General features: G+C 37.6%; 1 protein-coding gene across 13 annotated transcripts in view; it reads left to right on the forward strand.

The window, feature by feature from the left end:
- Positions 1-20631, forward strand: part of RAPGEF2 (Rap guanine nucleotide exchange factor 2) — a 310360-nt gene that overhangs the window by 67383 nt on the left and 222346 nt on the right. Inside the window, exon 1 of one of the 13 annotated variants that reach the window (XM_043513252.1) lies at positions 13526-13583. The exons of the other annotated variants lie outside the window; for them this stretch is intronic. Coding sequence (XP_043369187.1) covers positions 13551-13583 — 33 coding nt within the window. The 5' untranslated portion in view covers positions 13526-13550. Of the gene's footprint in view, positions 1-13525; positions 13584-20631 lie in introns of those variants that run through there. 13 annotated transcript variants of the gene reach the window in all.

A 20631-nucleotide genomic window follows, 5' to 3' on the forward strand; every position in this document is an offset into this window, starting at 1 on the left:
TTCCAGTGTATTTTTAGAGACCTTGCCAGTGTTGCTGATGAGGGATAATTCTTTTGAGCATGAGTGGAACCACTTCATGTTTCTAACCTTTTTTTCCCCTGAGTTTTTCAGCAGGGTGCTGTATCAGAATCTCCTGATAGATCCCGTACTGCCAATGGGTTTCTCCTTTCATTTAGTCTTATGCCAATAAAATAGTTCTACAGTGTTTTTTTAAAAAAAAAAAAAAAAGTGCAAAATCACAAGCGTCTTCCTACTTCAGAAATTTGTTAGGGGAATGATATTTGCAATGCGCTGCCATTTAAAACTCCTTGCTGTAGTGAACTTGGCCATGAATCGTTTTCCTTTTTCCAGGGGAAAGTGATATTGAGAGGTTCTGCACATGAACACAGCTTGTGTTTTCCTCTCTCTTTGTAGCTGTATGACTTTATAAAAGTATAATTCTTAAAATGTAATTTAGCTTTTCTACAGTCAGGTCACTTTTTCAGCTTTGATTTACTGTTCCAGAAAAAGGAAGCTGCTGGGGGGAGTTGAGGGGTGAGGGAGGATAACTAAACCTGGGTGTAGGTATAAAATCTGTATCTGGGTGGCCAAACCGCAGCTCGTGAGCAACATGTGGCTTTTTTTACAGTTAAAGTGCGGCTCACAGAGCTCCCCATACCCCCCTCCCCATTCTCTACCTATCAGACTCGAGGGGGTGGAGGGCACTTGGGGATTCTGCCCTTATGGCAGGTGGTGGGGCTATGTACTTCTGCCCAACAGGGAGAGGGAGTTAGGGGTTTCAGCCCCAAGCCCCACCACAGAGCGCGTGGCTCTCGGACTTTGAAAGATTATTGTATGCGGCTCGGAGGGTCAGTATGTTTGGCCACCCCTGAAATGCCAGCAGAAGTCTACAGTGAATTTTCAGCTTAAAAATTGTAAACAGTGATGGAGGAGAGTCGTTGGAACAAAATATAAAAATCAGATGAATGTCATGCAGAAAGTAAGTTGGTTAATTTTTTAGCAGTTTAAAAAACATGGAGAATTCTGCTTTCCTGTTGGTCATTGTGGGTAGATAGACATTGAAGACATTGAACCTCACCGCAAAGATATTATGAAGCAATCACATTCCAACTCGCATTATGGCTCGTGACCAATTAGAATGCCAGGGGTCTTGTTGCTATCAGATCAAATTATAATATAGCTATCTTTAGCATTTCTCCAGGCAACTGAAACTAGATAAAGTTTGAGCTGAAGTCTGATGAACAAAGTTATATTTTAAAACTTTGTTGTGTAGTTTTCCTGTATTCCCCCTCCCCCAATATCCTTCAGAAAACATCAGTAGTGTTACAGACCTCATTAGTGAGCTTGAGTGATTGGCATAGACTCAGAACTGAATTCAGTCTGAACCTCTGACTCCTACCATTGCTCCCTTACCCCCTCCCCCAAGTACTCCCCTGTTGCCATGGAAACTCAGTCTCTAACCTTATTCTTCCTTTTTGTACCAGAATGCCTTCAGCAGCAAGCAAGTGCATGGCATGGTTAGTTTGTTTCAGGCTGCAAAACAAGATCATAGCAGAAATGGAGCCATTTCTAAATGCTTCGGACTAAGCTATAATAAGCATTATTATACTGTTGGGGGAAAAATAACACTCCCTTCTGCTGCCTGAATTATGGCCCATAATATTTTGTTGCATATTATTTTCTAGTACACTTTCTTTCTCTGTCTCCTCTTCTAGTCCACAGACCATTCTTAGCCTTAAAGGTACCAGATTGTGGCAGTTTGCCCTCATTCCTCTTCGCTCAAAACTTTGTTCCCACTTTTCCATTCCAAGTGTTCTCTCTGGGTTTCTCCTGTTTTGGTGTACATTACTATGCTGTGCTTGAGTGGTAATGGTGCATGATAGTATAATAGTGCTTTCTCTAGTGAAACCTAGTAGAATAGAGAAGTGAAGAATTTCCATGGAGTAAGGATCCTGCTGCTGCTGCCACTAAATGGTGGTGTGTGGCATGGAAATGGCAATGCTGACTTTCTTTGATGTGTCTCAAGTGAGAAGATATGGCTAGAGAGAGAGTTGCAAAAGAAAAAAAAACAACCTAAATTGGATATGTGAATATTTGAACATGAGAATAGAGAACGTTTTTATTTTTAGATAATAATAAATTGGTGGATGTTCATCTTCTGAAAAACATGGCTTTACAAGTAAATTTACAAAAAACCCTGCATTTTGTTTTATAGTTGTTGTTTATAATGGGGTGTTGAAGTTCTCTGTTGTTTTTATTTGACAAAGGTATCATTAGCAAGAAAGCAATTTCAAACAAGTGATGTACCTACAACCTAGAACATTGGTTATAATGAAATCTTCATTGCCAAGCCTTTTATAGCTTGTTTAGATGTGCTTTGAATCTGATGTACTTACTGTATTTTCTTGAATAGTTTATTACTGGACAGCTTGGTGGCTGGAGGGTGGTGCTTTGTATTGTCACAGGGGAGATGAGTTTCTCTTTTCTTTGTGGGCTACTAGTGGATAGATTGGTTGTATTGACAGAGGTCAGCGCTTGGGAAGGAAATCCCTTGAATTTCAGCCCAGAAGAATTTCATCACTTGAATTTCAGCTCACATAACCTAAAGGGTAACTATAAAAGAAGGAGAAAGTGGAGAATCCTTGTACCTGAAAGTGATGGTGATGGTACCTTCAAAATAATATTAATAATAATAATAATGAATAATAAAACTTCCAAAAATATATGAACATGCCTTAGAATCATAGGGTAAGAAGGGACCACCAGGGTCATCTGGTCTAACCCCTGCCAATATGCACTTTTTGTTGTCTAACGATCCAAGATAGATGAATATCCCGCCTCCTTTGGAAAACCTCCAGTGAAGAAGCTTTTACAATCTCTCTAGGCAGTCTGTTGCATTGTCCTACTGTTCTTACAGGCAGGAAGCTTTTCCTGAGATTTAATCCAAATCTGCTATCCTGTAGTTTGAACCCATTGCTTCTTGTCCTGCCTTCTGTGGCAGAACAACTTTTCTCCATATTTTTTACGGCAACCTTTCAAGTATCTAAAGACTATTCTCATCCCCCCCATCCACCATTGCCTTTTTTCCAAACTAAACATACCTGGTTCCGTCAACCTTTGCTCATATGGCTTGTATTCCATCCCTTTGATCATCTTTGTCACTTGTGTCCAGATCCTTTACAGATCTCTTCATCCTTTCTGTATGTTGATAACCAAAATTGGACACAGTACTGCAGCTGAGCCTCAGCCAGTGCCACATAGAGCAGCACTGTCACCTCCTGTGACTCGCATTCTATGTCTCTGTTAATGCAACCTAAAATGGCGTTTGCTTTTTTTTTTTTGGCAACAGCATCACATTGCTGACTCGTGTTGAGGTTGTGATCTACCACAACTCCCAGATTCTTCTCAGGAGTGCTGCTGCCAAGCCAGATTCCCCCCATTCTTTATTTGTGCATTTGATTTTTCTTCCCTAAGCATAGCACCTTACATTTGTCTTTGTTGAATTTCACTTTTTTGTCTATAGCCCAGTTCGCCAGTTCATCAAGATCCCACTGAATTTTAGCTCTATCCTCCAAAGTGTTGGCAACCCCCTCTAGCTTTGTGTCATCTGCAAACTTGATCAGTATGCTCTCTGTATCTACAATTCAGGTTCTTAATAAAAATGTTAAACAACACAGACCCAGAACAGATTTCTATGGAACCCCACTTGAGATCTCTCTCCAATTTGATGACATTCTATTAATAGTTACTCTCTCTTCGTGGTTGTTTAACCAATTATGTATTCACTTAATGGTGGTTCTGTCAAACCCGTATTTCTCCCACTTACTTATCAGAATGTCATGTTGGGACTGTGTCAAAAGCCTTGCTGAATTCCAGGTATATTATGCCTACCACGTTCCCCCTAACGACCCAATCGGTTACCCTGTCAAGGAAGGAGCTGAGACTGGTTTGGCATGATGTGTTCTTCGTAAATCCATGCTGGCTGCTAGTCGTTGTCATAAACTCCATATTTTAATGTTTTTGTCTGCTTTTATTTTCCAAGAGGTTTTCATCTTTTTGTAAGTATCTGACAGATTATAAAGATGGATTTCTTTCAAGGTTTAATGGGCGGGGAGGGGGAGAAGCTGATAACAATTGTTGTGAATGTCCTGAAGGTAGAAAACAAACCCCACCACTCTAAATTTGTTTTTGGTATTTAGATTAGTGACATCAACTTGAGGCTCTTGAGCCCCAAGAGGCTCCTCATATCTGAGCACGTGTGGCTTAAGTATAACGTCATGTGGCAACCTGCCAGCAATGAAGTAGTTCACTTGGACTTATAGAGGGAAGATATAAATTAACATATACTAAGACTGATCAGTTCAATCAGTTTGCATTAACAGTCAACTAAAGTAAGAGAGAAATTGTTTCTCAGCTTTTTTAAAAAAAAAGTTTCCATAGTGCAGGATAATTGTCACATGTCATGTAGACAAGTTGAGGATGCCAATATCACACATCAAATTTTGTACTGAAACAGAAGAGGAATGGGGATAGAGCATATTTGTCATTTAAATTTAGACTCTATTGGAGCATTAATGATATTAACACATGGCACTTCCAGGAAAACTAATGGCCCTCAGCCAGTCACTCCTCGCTGATCTGTGATTCCAAGGAAAGCCCTTCATTATACTAGATATTGTTTAAAGTTTCTAATATTGTAGCTGAAAGTTCTTGAAAGTAATTGAGCTTTTATAATGTGTAGGCTGAAACCCTAAGTTTTTACTTGTTTAACATAATATAATCTAGAACAATGTTGCCTATGATGAGGAGTACATTGTTCATCTGCTTTAGGATATAAAACATTTGTATTCTGGGGTATTTAATGGCTTTCATATGATGCAAGTTTGGTGTAATTTTTCTTCTGGTCAATGAAAAATCCACATATGTAGATTTCCATTGGCTTTTGCATTCAGCGCCATAGCAATTTATAAAAGGAATGCCTCTTTAGATTGCCAACAGTTAATTATCACCCGTCTTGTAAGGCATACTCTTAACGTTTAGTTCAAGAAAAAATCTTGGTCACTGACATACCTTTTCTAGAGAGGAAGAGAGAGTTTTTAATTAACAGTTCTTTTTATGCAGGTCTAAAAACATGTAGGCTGCACCTGGATTTATTCTAAAACGCTTGAATTTTATTTGCACCACTTGAAAGAATGATCAATGTGTCAAAATAAAACTTGGAAGAAAATTTTATTTAGAATTTAAAAAATTGTGTGTGCTTTCGAGATTAGATGGTAGAAGAGGGGAAAAAAATTAGGATATTGACAACAATTATAGAAATAGACCCCTTGAATCCTAACTAAGTTTTGTGAAGATGTTTTGACTGCTTGCTGTGTCATGTCAGAATTTGGAAGCATTAACCATTTTACTGCTGGTCTGTTCAGGTGATATGTGATGTTCTTGGAGCACGGGAGAAAATACATCTGGCTCATCTTATCTGATGATTTTGGTCAGTGCCGGTGTTACTCCATTGGGGGCCCTAAGCAGGAATATTGTTGAGGGCCTTCCCACACACACAACATATACTAATAATTAGTAGAGGGGACCACTTGAGCTGCTTGGGGCCCTAAGCAATCGCTTATTCTGCTTATGCGTACCACTGGCTCCGATTTTGGTAAAACAGACATTTAGATTAGCGGTGTAGAGTATGCTGGAGGTGGTTAGCAACAGAAGAGTTGACTTTCAACGTACCAAGCAGATTGACCATGAAACTTAAGAAAAATGTTTTGGATAATATGAAAATCCTAGTGAACTGCAATATATAGTGCATTTCAGTTCTCTAAAATACATATTTTTGCACATTCTCTTTAGAACCATACCTCAAGTGTGTATTTCAAGAGTACCACACCTGTTTTGTTAGCAGTGCTGACTTATGTGCAAAGACTCTGCTAGTTTTATTATTTAAAACTTATTAAGCACTACAAAAATGTTTCGCAATATAAAAGTAAATATTATACTTTCTATAGAGTGTGTACGTACTTATGTTCTCTAAACTTCTCGTGGTGGCTGGCCTGCTACACTGTGATCTTTTTTCATTAGGAAGAGTAAAAAAAATCCTCCAATAGTTTTTATTCTTTATTTTTTTGACAAGTGGAGAAAAAAAGGTGAAGTGTTTCTTTTCTTTAGAAAAGAAGATCTGGTGGGTGATCTAAGGAGCACTGTTAGTACGTACCTACATTCTTGTAGAGAAGAAAAAAATAGTGGTCCAGTGTTTCTAGAGGGGGGGAAAAAGTTGCAGAGTGGCCACTGGTGATCCAGGTGATCTGTTTCTAAGTAGGCTAGCCTTGTTGGCACTTGATGTTGTTTGTGCAACATAAAACAAAATAATTTGTAAAAGTTAATCCGCCTAACCATAAAATGTACTTTCTTGACCTTCCCAACATGATATTGAAGAGAACAATACGTGACTTGCATGTCAAGAAAATTTTTTTTACCTCAGAGGTGGTGAGGAGAACGATGCAAGGTTTATGTTAAAAGAGAGGAGGGCATAATGAAATGTTCTGTAATAAATCCGGGACTTCATAGTACTAAACCTGAAACTAAATTTTCAGTTACTTGGGCAGGAAGAACGGGGTGGCATGAATTGAAAGGGATTCTTTATCCTTTCCATGTAGGGGTAAGGCACTTGCTCTTAATCTAAAAGAAAAAAGATTCCTGTTCTGTGACGTATACTTCATAGAATGTTTCATCATCTGCAATCCATATTGTAGAAGAGCTGAAGAGGAAGAGTGATGTCCCACAGGTGAACAAAAACCATTCAGAAGACACCTGTTTCTGTATGTTGTAACTAGATGTGAAATTCTTTGAATAGGAATGGTTTGAGTAGGAGCTGTGTTAGTCTGTATTCGCAAAAAGAAAAGGAGTACTTGTGGCACCTTAGAGACTAACAAATTTATTTGAGCATAAGCTTTCGTGAGCATCCGATGAAGTAAGCTGTAGCTCACGAAAGGTTATGCTCAAATAAATTTGTTAGTCTCTAAGGTGCCACAAGTACTCCTTTTCTTTTTGAATAGGAATGTTGTTTCAAGAGAAGCAATAGATGTTACAATCAGAATTACAACCTCAGCTCTAACTATTGGAGGAAATATATTTAGTTCTGGTTTATTTAAAGACTGAAAAATTAGTATAGTGGTATTTTTTTTTTTTTTAGAAAATAATTAATTTATACAAACAACTTAGATGGAATTTGCAAACATTTGTGATGCATCCCCCTTTGTGTGACTATACCAGAAGGAGGACAGGAGGCAATGGTTTTGGTTTAATTAGGACGCAGCTTAAACTATCTGGGAGTACTGAGCAAATTAGTGTACAGTACAAGTAAATCCATGATAATTTCAGTATTACCTGGGGGCTTCTGTCAGATCCTGGTCCCTAGCCAAACCCAGTGCTGGAACCTTACCTCCCCCCCTTGAATGAGGGTTAAGGTAAGCTATAAGGGGGCGGGGTTGGCTCCCTGCTGTGCCAGTCATGGGATCCCCAACCCCTCACCCCCATTTCTGATTCTTTAACAAACATTTCCTTTACATCTTTACCAATCCATTTATCTGAACACTGTATCCCTTTCCTGTGGAGTACCTGCACTGGACATCTGCCACACACTTACATAATGAGTTGTGACATCATAGCCTAACTCCTGTTCTATGCTTGCCTCAACTACACCCCCTAAAATCGCCATGAAGAAGTCAAAAACACCCCACTTTGCTTTGGCCAATCTAGCAGTGAAGGAAAAATTAATTCCCAGCCACCCGAGAAAGGAGCGGCTAGTGTAATGCTCACAGCAGATCCTGACCAAATCTGGTATTTCTCTATTTATGTGGATGGGAATGGGTGCTGCTCTGCTTGGTCTGGATGAGAGAGGGCTTTTCCTGCCTGGATTACATCTATATATTTTCCCCTTCCTTCTGGTCAGGCCACCTGGGGGGATGAGTCAGTATCCCCATGCTGACCCGCTCTGCAGGAGGCAGCAGTGTCCATGCTTCTCTGTCTCTTAGAGAGGTAATCCCTTTATCTCGGCAAGCCGGATAACAGCCCCCATACTTAAGGTGCGGTCATTTCTACCACGGATACAAATGAAGCATAGCAATAATGTTTGTGCATACTCTTGTGTATTGTTGAGTCATCCATATCCAGAACAAAATACAAATTTTGATTCTGTGACTAAACCCGACTACTGCATATTGTGCCTTGTTCAGGTGGAAAAAACCTACAAATAGCCATGAAACTTGAGATTCAGTATGAAGACTTTGCCTTCTAATTTTTGCGGATGGGGTTTGATGCCTCTGGAACAGACATGGGGGAATCGTAGGACTAGAAGGGACCTTGAAAGGTCATCTAGTCCAGTCCCCTGCACTCATGGTAGGACTCAGTATTACCTACACTCTCCTAATTTGCTGGCAGTAAGAGATATGTTAATCAGAGCTTGGGGTTGCTGTATGGAGACCGAGCCACCATCTTAATTCCTGATGCTCTGTTCCCCATGGCAGAATGGCTGCCATAGTCCATGCTCCCCCAAATCCCCTTGGGGAGATATCATTGTATAGTGGGGGAAGTGAGTCCCCCTGCTGTCTTCCCTGTCTTGGGTGCTATATTTGATGTTGTCCAAATCCTCATGTTTACATTTGTAGGTGTAGATTGGTGGCGCTGGCTGGTATGCAACAATTTTAAAACTGTTTTTGATACTAGATAGAGACTTTTGTAGAAGTCCCTATCAACAAAATGAGATGGAAAAAGTTGCCCAACACAGTTTTAAAATCTTTTTAGTAAAATTGCTAAGTTATGTCCTGCCTGATTCTATCAACTGTTAGGCAGAAGTTTTAAGAATAGCATCTAAAAATTGTCCTGTAATATGTGTATCTGTAATAGATATGCCTTTAGTTGCAGCAGGATAAATGATGACTCCTATTTCTTAACTTCCTTTACTTCAACATTGTGAGTTGAGATTATGCATCTGCTTAGTTTAGTTGTCATTTCTGTGAATAGGTGGGTGTTTATTTGTAAACCCTTGTTGCCTTTCTCTATGAAAATGACTGTCAAAGGGGAAGACCCCATTTTGCTATCAGCATTCTGTCTTGTTTCTATAAATAACTTAAGTGTTGTAGGGTTTTCTGCTTTCATCCTATGCAGGAGATCTCCGCTGTTCAGTATTAGTGGAGTAACTCAATACTGCTCGGTTTTATGAGATATGTATGAAAAAGGGCATCAATAGGTCTTCCTGGACTTTAGATTTGATTTACACTATGAAGCTGTTGTGTTCCAAGATCAGTTATTTTTTATGGATGGGGTCAAATTTGTATTTCATTTGGAACTTTTCATGCCTTCATTTTTAAACTGTTCTTAAGAGCCTGATTCCCTTTGAAAATGCGCAAAATGTATCTTTTTTTTTTTTTTTTTTTTTTTTGTGAAGATGAAAATCTGGGAAGTAGAGGAGAATTTTCTTGACTGCTAATGTGCAAAATATAATGTCTCAAATTACAAAGCAAGGTGAAGCAATTAGCGTGAAGGGAATAGGACCTTCATGTTTACCACTTGTATTCTTAGAAGGCAACTAAACATTATCCACACATTTATTCCTCTTAGTATCTCTATTCTCTCGCATGCAAATGTTAACTAAAAGTGGGGAGGAGACATTTGCACTACTGATGAAAGTAATGAAAAATCATGTTCACTTTTACCAGTGAGTTTAGCATTATTTTTTGGCATTGTGATAAATTATTTAATACTGCATCTGCAGAAACAGTAGGACTGCAAACCTCTGGTTAAGAATCAGATTGATATAACCAGCATTTGAGAGGTCAAAATACATTTGACAGCTGAAAATACAAAATTGATATGTTCTAGTATAATTAACATATGAAAATGAAAATATGAACAAAAAGTCCAGAAAGAAGTCTACATATTCTGTTCAATCAAGTGATGAAGAATACTACCAGAATTACCGTAATTGCCGCTAATGTAGCTTTTCAGATTTCTAATTTCTAATTTCAAATGACTATAAATTGTAATTATTCTGTTTTTTCTCATTGTTTTGAAAACATGTAATTTCTTTAACCTTTTTTTGTTGATCAGATAAAATTTTCTGGAAAGTAGCGAAAACACTGTTGCCTGCTGTTCTGAAGAGTAGGTGATAGAATTTTGTTGTTGTTTTTTTAATCAGGACCCTAGCCTGAACAAACTGATCAATCACTTTTAAAAATATTGAAGGCAGACATTAAGATCTGGCAGTTTTTCTCCTAGCATAGAGAGCAGCTCTTTCCAAAAGAAAACTGTAAAGAAAGTAACTGAGAAGTTGCAAAACTATCAGTAGTTTCTATTGTGTTTTGTAATGTCAGATTCTAATAGTAAGCGGATTTTTTTTCAAGAGACAAAATACAGATGTGTACAGGAGATAGGTAACTTGCATAATATGACAAGTATGGCCTATAATGGCCTATGTAATAAAATACTGGACTGTTACATGAAACGGTATAGCAGTAAAACAGATATTTGGCTCTGTATTACACTAGAGCATTTATCTGAGCTTTAGCTCTAAAATTAACCACTGTACACAAAGATTGATTTTAAACATGGCTGGAAATCATTTAAATGAATTGAATACTTGGTGGAAGCTCCGTCTGTCTATACATATTAGTATTGTATGTGTTCACGTCATTGAAATAGACTAGACCTTGTTTTTAAAGTTTTTCTCTGAAAAGATGACATGAAAACATGAATCACTCCATGTGCAGTATGTGTGTACATTTGTCTTGTTTGTGGCCTACTCTAAGCCAAACCATACATGCATTAACCAGCATTTTACCAGCTGCATATTGGAATTACTTTTACGTTTACATTCTTATTACATTTCTTTGTGTGTTTATAAACTTACTTATATGTGAAACATAGTGAGTTCCAAAGTGGTATGGCTACAGTTAAAAAAGGAATTATTCAGGCTGGCTTGATGAGCTAATTGATATGATTTGATGCTATCTGGAATGAATTGATGGTACAGGGAACTAGGTATGGAATGTGAGCTTGGTCCCTCATTCAGATAGTTGGCAGAGGGTGGGAGTGTTGTGGAAGCAACATACTTGTTCTTTAAAAGTACATACTCTTCCTGGCCCTCTTCTGTGAAAAATGTGAAAAGTAGCCAGTCAAAGAATATTGCAAAACACTCAATAAATATTGAGTTTAGTCTCAGCATTGAAGAAATTCAGAATGATGCAATGGCTGATTTAGGAAGTCCTCATAAGAATTAGGAATAGAACTCAAACCTCCCTTTTATTAACCACAAAAGCCTCTTTCATCCCCAGTGGGGCAGATTTGAATCATCATAACTTCCATAATTTAAAAAAGATCGGTTTTTCACAATCTTCTGTGTTGTTCCTGGAGAAATATGTAATCAGAAATGCTACTTCATTTCCACCTGGTAACTTTTAATAGCAAATTGAAGATTATTTTATAAAATGTATATCATTTTATTTCATAGTTCTATTCCATGCTCTGCTTAGAGCCTCTGAGGTAGGGTGGCCAGGTGTCTTTTTTTTTTTTTTTTTTTTTTTTTTTACACTGGAAAGTCCAGTCAAAAAGGGGAACTTACAGTGTCTGGTCAGATCTACTTACAGGACACCCAGATTCCGGTTACTGCAGGTGGGGAGATGCCGAGTCATCAGCCCCTACTCAGCCAGGGCCACCTCCTACCTGCATTGGGTGGCTGCAGCTCCCAGCCCTGGCTGGTCAAATCCCTCTGACCAGGGCAGGGACAGGGGGAGAGGGGAAGAGCAGTGAGCGACCATGAGGGTGGGGTAGAGGGAGGAGGGAGAATGGGGTATGGGGCCTCGGAGGAAGAGGGGGGGCAGGGGAGGTTCTGGCACTTCTGCTGGAGTGTCCTGTTTTTATATATTATAAAGTTGGCAACCCTAATCTGAGGATGTCTCTTTTGTGGAAAAACCTTTAAATTGTGCACATAGCCACACTACCCTATGTGATTGTAAATTTATTAGTGTTGCCTGTGTGTTCCCTTTCCTTTGATTGCCATTGTTTGTTGAACTAGTTTGTTGCCTTTAAATTGGATTGTGAGCTTTTTGGAACAGATAAATTTTCTTCAGAATTCATACAGCACCTAGCATAGATGGGGCAAACCTTGATTGGAGCCTCTGGGTGACACACAGCAAAGCTAAAATCGAAATAGTTCTCTGTAAAAAGACTGTGTGTTCCATTGTTGTAAACTGAGGATGCCTTTTGCTGGAAAACGTAATTATTTCTAGTGCAGCTTCACAGATGATAGTGCTAGTATAAACTGGGCATAGGCATGTATAAGACCTTTTCAAATCTACAGTATTGAAATGTCTGTGTCTGTTAGTGTTGCCACCAGTGGACTTTTACTTTTTACAGTGCAGAAACTTGTTTATAGGTTTTCAGCTGCAACAGTTTGGTCTTGAAAATATAAAACAAAGCAGTTTGTACTAGCAAAGGGTTAAAATGTTACTTTTTGGCTTTAAATAACTGAGATTTTCTATTTCATATTCTTTCACAATGGGGTGAGCACCCCAGGCTTCTAATTTTGAGGACTTCAAAGGTCAACTCAATAAAATATCAGGTCTCTCCTGATTTGCGTGGTATGGGGTGTGAGTTCAGTAGCCCTCAAGATGCTCCCTAATTTTGTCTCAATGTACATTGTTCAATAATATTAGACCTTATACTGTATTACTTTACTTTATCCTTCCGTTTCCTTATTAAAAGCTTTGGTCAAGTGTAAAACATAAATATAGTTTCTATATGTTGTACTTATTCATAATTGATATGGAGCCCACTTATGAAAGGTCCTGATTCATATTAAAAAGTGGGATTGTTTGGAATTGATGCATCTGGTGTCTTTAAAATGCTTTTGTACACGTTGAACCAGTGTGACTAATGTAATTTAGGCCATGTCTACACTACTCACCGGATCGGCGGGTAGTGATCGATCTATCGGGGATTGATTTATCGCGTCTAGTGTAGACATAAGTCGATCCCCGATTGCTCTGCCATCGACTCTGGAACTCCACCATGGCAAGAGGCGGAAGCGGAGTCGATGGGGGAGCAGCGGCCGTCGATCCCGTACTGCGAGGATGTGAAGTAAGTGATTCTAAGTCGATCTAAGATACGTTGACTTCAGCTACGCTATTCTTGTAGCTGAAGTTGCGTATCTTAGATCGATTTTTTCCCCCCTCCCCAGTGTAGGCTAGGACTTAGGTTTGTGTACACAATCTTCTGAAAGATGTTGCATTTTTGTTGTTGTAGGGTCAAGTCAGTCTTATGTAGTAAGCTTTGCTGGATGCTGGGAAATTTCCATAAAATTATTGCATCCATATTTTCTACTTTAGTCCTATTACCTTTTTAAAAAAAAAAAAAGCACTCAATTTTTATTTTTTAAAAATGCACCTTGACCTTTTACATGAGAAGATTGGAAGATGGACTGTAGAAACAATAGCAATCACATCTTATAAAACAACATCCTATTTATAGGTGGAAACAGCTGCATCCTTTGCCTCAACATGCAAGAAATCCTGTTGTTCTCAAATCATCAGGTTAGTGTTACTGTGGGAAAATGTAGGATTATTAGAGGTATTATTAAACAATTTTTTTAACACACAAAAGGGAAGGGGAGGGTGGCGAACTTTTTGATTGTGCTCTTAAAATTGAGTGTCAAAAATATTGTGTAACTTTTAGGCTATCTGTGCTACTGAACTTGATTATGATAAAATATGGTATTAGGTTTATTAGTGAATTATGTTCTTCACAATTGCTTTTGTGTGTTGCGTCACTCTTGGGGCTGCTTGAGCATATCATCTTCTGAAGAAATGCTCCATGTCATGGATGTCCAATCTTTTTATTCCTCAGAATAAATATATTACAAATAAATAAATACATAAATAAGGAGAGCTGTGATCAATACTTTGGGGGCAAATTCATTGCCCTGTTGTGCTCCCTTTGCACCAATCAGGTAGCACAAGAGAATGGAAACCACCTATAAATCCATTATCTGGAATTCCGGTGGTATAGGGGCGTCCCTAGCAGGCATACAGCCAGCATAGCCTTAACAATAGCTCAGCCTGTTTCCTGTGCCTTCCCACTACATCTGCTGGTGCAGGGAACATGTTTGGGTTGATGGAGGTGGAGTGGCTTGAGTTGTGTGGTGCTCCAGTTATCTCAACATGCATATGATCTGTTGGGCGCTATAGCTAGCTGGCCCAAGGTAGAACAGGGTCAGAGAATTAGTGAGCTGTAATTTGTTGGTGGTCCTTGGGTTGCCGTTATTTTTCCTCTATTTGTCTGCCCTGGGTGATGCTGTGGGAGAGTGAGGCTCTTTTGCAGGGAGAGCTATTTGAGCTTCCATACTATTCTGTCTGGGGCTCTGACAGCCCATTATTAAACCCTTATATCTCTTCTCAGTGATGACTGGGCTGATTCAGTAACTTCAGTTTAAAAATCAGTGCATGGCTTAGGCTACAGAGTTTTAATTCATAATTAAACACATTTTTTCTTGCTACATTTTATCTTGGGAACCACAAGTTGGATATCCCTCTTCACATTCATGCTGTACACATTGAGAAGAGTAAGAATTTACTACATTTAAAATACCGGGGAAGAGGAACTTTAAAAGAGTAAACACCTTCTTGAAAACAAACACCCCAAATGCTGCAAATTTTAAATTGAAGATGTGCTCGAGAAGTTGGAATTTATAAGTTTCACATGATACAAAGTGCTGTAAAAAAGATACTGAGTAAAAAGCAATATCTTAATATCAATACACAATTTTAACTCTGCCCTCATAGATGTGCCAGCCTTCCAGCACTCCCTTTCTCAAATTCCACCCATTAACCTGCATCACACAGACCTGACTTCCTTCCCTCTTCACACCAGTCCAATTGAGTCATTAAAGATGTATTAATATGTATTGTTTATTTGGATGCCTCAAATTTTAGGCCTGATTTTGCAGGAGTGGTGGATATGATAGGTGATCAAAACTTCAGAAACTTTGGCCTTGGATGTCTACTTTTCATAGATTAAAGCCAGAAGGGACCATTCAGATGATCTGATCTGACTGCCTACATAACACAGGCCACAGAACCTCACCTAGTAATTTCATTTGAGCATATCTTTTAAAAAAATATCTGATTTAAAGACTTAAAGTGATGGAGAATCCACCACATTCCTTAGCAAGTTATTTTAGTGACTATTTGCGCTCAGTTTTTAAAAAAAACAACCACCAAAAAACAAACCTTCATATCTAGTCTGAATTTGTTCAGCTCCAGCTTCCAGTCTTTGCATCTTGTTATGTTTTATACTACATTAGAAACCTTCAGAAATCTTTCTCCAAGCAGAGTGGATAAAAATCAATGATATTTTTTATTCAAATAGGTATTTTTTATTTTGATGTTTAAATTTTTTCTTTCAGTAAGTTGAAATGAAATCTGAATTTAATACAAAATACGTTAAGGCCAAAATTTAGGTCTTAATGTGAAACATGTTTTTGATAAGAGTATATGTATCTAATACATTTGAAGATTATTTAATAAAAATAAAATATATATGCTGTTTTCTGTGTTTAATTAAATTCCGGTTACCACCCTAATGCAGCTTGACACAAATCACGAGCAAAAAATTAACTATCTAGTAAATAAGCAATATATCAGTCACCATTTTCTAACCTACTTAAAATGTACAATTAATAAGAATCTGAAAATATTAAGCTATATAATTGCTTAAATGAATGTGTATAGTTATAGTGTACCCTTCTAGGTAGCAAAAAGATGACCAAATCTAGTGTAAAGACTCTTTTTTTAGTTGTAAATTAACATGCTTTAATGGTTATAGCAACCAGTGAGAATGCACCGTTCTTTAGAAAATAACTGAAGTACAAATGGAAAACTTGATCAAAATCCATGATTTAAATATAGGTTATGTGGTGATTTCAGTTACTGATTTACATCAATCCACCCTGTCTCCAAGTAAATACTTGTAAATGGTGACTAAATCACTTCTTAACTTTCTCTTGGATAACCTAAATAGACAGAGCTTCTTTAATTTCTCACTACAAAGCATGTTTTCTAGTTCTCAAATCATTGTTTTTCCTTTCTGGAAAATGGGCATAAAACATTCTTTAATAGTATATTTGAAATGTGGCAGAAATAAATTTTGCTCAAAACTCTGGGATTTCTTCTCTACAGTTGATTTCAATCATAATTTTGTTTTCATTTAGATTTTTTTTGTTGCCATTTTTATGGTATTTGAAAATTGTCTTGGGATAGAGGTTGCTTCTGCTGCTCTGAGATTGTGGACACTGTTATGAGTAATGCCCAGGTTTAAACTGGCATTCATTGTATAACATTTATTCTTGTCTTGGATCTGATCACAAACTGAACAGTTTTAAACTTTTACTAAACAGTGTGCTGTTGTCATTTCGCCTACAGAATGTGTCTACCTACAGTGCTTTTATCCTTTCATTCAAATAGGTATGCTGTATATTTTTTGAGCTGCTTTTTAAATTATAAACGGCTAGAGTGAAGCAAAAGATATTTTACTATTACTAGAAGCCCTCCTTATCTTAGATTTTTGCATCATCCTGTTCTCTTCCCCTCATTTATCGTGTTTGATGTTTATCTTGCTAGAAATCTAGTTTCAGTTCAATAATCTTGGTGTTAAACTGGTTTGTTTCACAGATTCTTTAGTAAATAGAGATTACCCTCTGAGTCTTGTGATTGTATTAAACTTGCTCTGTTCTTTGGCCTTATTGTAGGATTGGCTAATAATTAGGACATCTTTGTGCTTGTTCTTGAAAAGATTACTGTTTTTTCTCAGAATTCAGAGGGCAGAGAAGGAAACAGTGGAGCCAACCAGATGTCCTGTGAATGAGTGGGGGCTAGCCCTTTGGCAGCATTTATTTCACCTATGTAAATTGGTGTAAAAAGCTCTATAAACAAACTATTGACTATTGCAGAAGACTGCTGGCCTGCAGTATAGAGCCTTCTAAGATTGGAATAGTTGTGCTCTTGAACCGTAATAGTTGGCGTATATATAAAATGCAAGCAACTTATTTTTTATTTTCAAAATAAGGGTGTATTTTGTCTGTGTTGTATCTGTTATCTGGCTTTTTGAAGGTACATCCAGTGGAGGACTATTATGAGCTATTGCTTTCTTATGTTTACTGTCTCTTGTCAGATGCAAAATATTTATGGTTACATTATATTTGTGATCACTTCAAAAATATCACAAGAAAGTTTATTTAACTTGCTCTTCTTGGCCTTTCTTAAACACAACACTCTGGGTATGTCTACACTGCCCACATTACACCACTGTGACGTGGGCAGTGTAGACACGCTTTATCACCGGGCGAGAGCTCTCCCAGCAATTTTAAAAAAAAATACTACCCGAACGAGCATGGTAGCTTTATCCTGGCGATAAAGTGCTGTCTGTACTGGCGCTTTTCAGCCCTAAAGCTTTTGTCACTCGGGGATATTTTTTCACACCCCTGAATGACAAAAGTTTTAGCTCTGAAAGTGACAATGTAGACATAGTCTCTGTCTGAGGCCTGGTTTAAACTAGAAAGTTTTACTGATATCACTGAGCTGGGTAGAAATGTGAAAAAAATCACACCTTTAACTGACATAGCTGTGTTTGGCAAAATCCGTAGTGTAGATGGTGATACTGACTAAAATGGGCCTTTTGGTAGTATAGATTATTCCATTCTGGGAATGGGGAAGGCTATACTGCCAAAAGGACTTTTTAGCCATTATAAGCTGTCTCTACTAGGGGAATTGGCAGGTATAGCTATGATATATCTGTACTGCAAACCTTTCAAGTATAGACAAGGTCTGAGTCAAAGCTTAGTCTTCTAAATTATCATATGGGTTCAGATGGCAATGTAACACTCTTTAGTAAGTAAATAAACTAAAATTTAAGTAATCAGAAGAGGGCTACAGAGTGAAACAACTTAAAAATGATGTACAAAAGGATACATGTGAAAGTTTTTCTTACTGAAGTATGCTGTCTTGATTCTTTTTTCGTTGACCGCAAGAACAACTTATTTGCTAGCCTTTAATGTAAAGCGCTTTGCTCACCACATTGACTTTTTTTGACATTTTTGTATTTTTAAAAAAATTACCTTTTCAAAAGAATCATGTGCACACTTAAAAAGCAAAGCACGCTCTAGGAATTGGTACAGATAATGTGAACAGCCCAAGTATAAGAGCTTTCCAGGTCTGTTAAGCTTTCCTTTGTTGGATTGAATGGAGACCAGAAACAACTTATTCATGAGCACTCAATGTGACAGTGTCCATCTGGAGGCTGTACAAATGAATGGAATGCCTTTTAACAGTAAAGGCAGCAACAGTATTTCATTTTACCTGAGAATGGAATCACAACCAGCAATTTTTTTCTCAGACAACCAAATATTGACATTTTTATTGCCTATTGCCAAATTATCAGAATATTTTTCCCTTTGATCACAAGAGCCATGAGAGTGAAATCTGAGATATTCCTTTTATAGGAAAGGATTTCTATCAAAGATTCAACAAATGTGTCCTTTCAAATATAATCTGAGGGCACACAGTGCACATCTAGGAAATTCTCCATTAAAACTAGGCAAGACATTCCTCAGATTTATAAAATAAAAAAATCCATCCTTTAAAAAAATTTGCTACCTTTCAACTGGAGCTAATGTAAATCATATAACTAATTTAAGCAGGAAACTTTAGAGAATACTTTAGTTTGGAAGACACAACCTGAATGTTAGGAGTTAATATTCCACTGAAAAAATGCAACTAAATTTGGGAAGTATGAAAATGTAGAGCTTAGTCATTTTTGTTCAAAGTCATCTGTTTCGGTATAAAGTATTAATTTTTTTTAAAGTTTCGTAACGAATAGGAAGGGATAGATCCCTCCATCAGTTTACGTGAAATGCAGTTCTGAAGATGTACCCCACTTGTTACTTCATTTGTTACTGCCCTTTTCTAATTCCTCCTCTGTCTTCCTGTTGCTATCTGTATCAAGTTTAGAATTCTTTTCCTGAATTGTTTTTTTTAAGGCCCCCATTTCTGTTCTGCGTATGTCTTTGCTCTTGTTTCATCCTCTTTTTCCCTAACATAACCTATGTTCCTCTCAAGTTGCTAATGAAATAGTAATCCTTGTTCATCCTCCTACCACTTGTTTTCAAGCCTGCTTTTCTATTCCTTAGTTCTGAAGTCCCTTTTTCTATTGGTGGAATGAACCTTAATTGAAGTCTCTCCTTAACACATTTTTTTTCCTGTGGCCTTTCAGAGTTAAACCCATCCAAAAAGACAGTTTTAACTCAGAGCATGGCAGAATTTTTTAACAGTTAACACCATCAATTTGTCAGAGTGCATTTTGTTACTGAAAAAAGGTCTTTGTCTGAATTTGCATTTGTGATCCTTTGGGCAGGGACCATGCCTCCTCCTTTTTGAACAGCGCCATGCACAGGCATGTTGAGGCAACTACGTAGCAAGATACATTCCAGACCTTGAAATCTTAAAACCAAAAGGCCATATAGTATAGTTTGTAATTATCAAATATTTATTTTCCAGCTGTTTCACTGAAGTATAATTGGGGCTGTTATGTACTTCAGTGGCTAATACATTTGAATTGCACACAATGTAAATGTTCAGCATAAACTTGTAAATAGTTAACTGCTTATAGATCAAAACAGCGTGTTAAACAACTGTTGGTCTAGAGTCCAAGTTAATCGTTTCAATGAGCATTCCTGCATTTAATCTATAGTTAAGAGCTCTGTCATGAGCCATTCCAAAAATATCTTGGCTTTGTTTTGAGGAAGAAACCTTAAAGTTTCCAATTCATCTGAAATGCAATATTTGATTCAGAAGAGCTGCCAAAATGAAAATCCAGGGTAAACTTTTGTACATGAACAATAAACTCTCAGTATTGCATGTCAATGACTGTTCTTTTTCTAATGTTTTTAATGAATTTAGGCTATCTCTAAGCTGTGATCCCATTGGAAGTCAATGAGAGGTGAGGGACTAAGGCCTTATCTACATGAGAAAGGTGTATTGGTGTGATTTAAAATCAATGTAATTAAACCAATGAAAAAACCTGAGTAGATACTCTTATTTTGGTTCAAGCCAGGCTTTTTTTAGTTTAGCTCAAATCAGTGAGAAATCCATTTATGTTAATCAGATAAATTACTCTTAAACTGAAGTATGCTTCCATGCTGCAGTTTATGCTGGTTTAAATAAATTGATTATAGGAAACAATTTAAGTTTAAACAGATGCAACTTTCTCATGTAGATAACGCCTAGTTCCCATGTGCATCCTTGAAAATCTCCACTCTATTGTTCATGAAACATGTTATTTTGATGACCCTGAAGATTGAAGCAATGCATATTAGTCACATTGCTTAATGCACTACCGGAAGGCACTTGGTTACTCTGGTAATAAGTGCGGTTTAAGAACCTCTAAGGAATAGGTACAGTGTTCTGTGGGCTGCTCCAAAGCAGCAGAGAACCACATCCTGAGGGAATTCTGCTCCAAAAAAAAAAATATTATGACCACAATATTTTAAAATTCTGCAAAATTCTGCAGATTTTATTTGTCAATAAATAA

This window comes from Dermochelys coriacea, chromosome 4 (genome assembly GCF_009764565.3).
Source record: "Dermochelys coriacea isolate rDerCor1 chromosome 4, rDerCor1.pri.v4, whole genome shotgun sequence".
Classification (NCBI taxonomy): Eukaryota; Metazoa; Chordata; order Testudines; family Dermochelyidae; genus Dermochelys; species Dermochelys coriacea.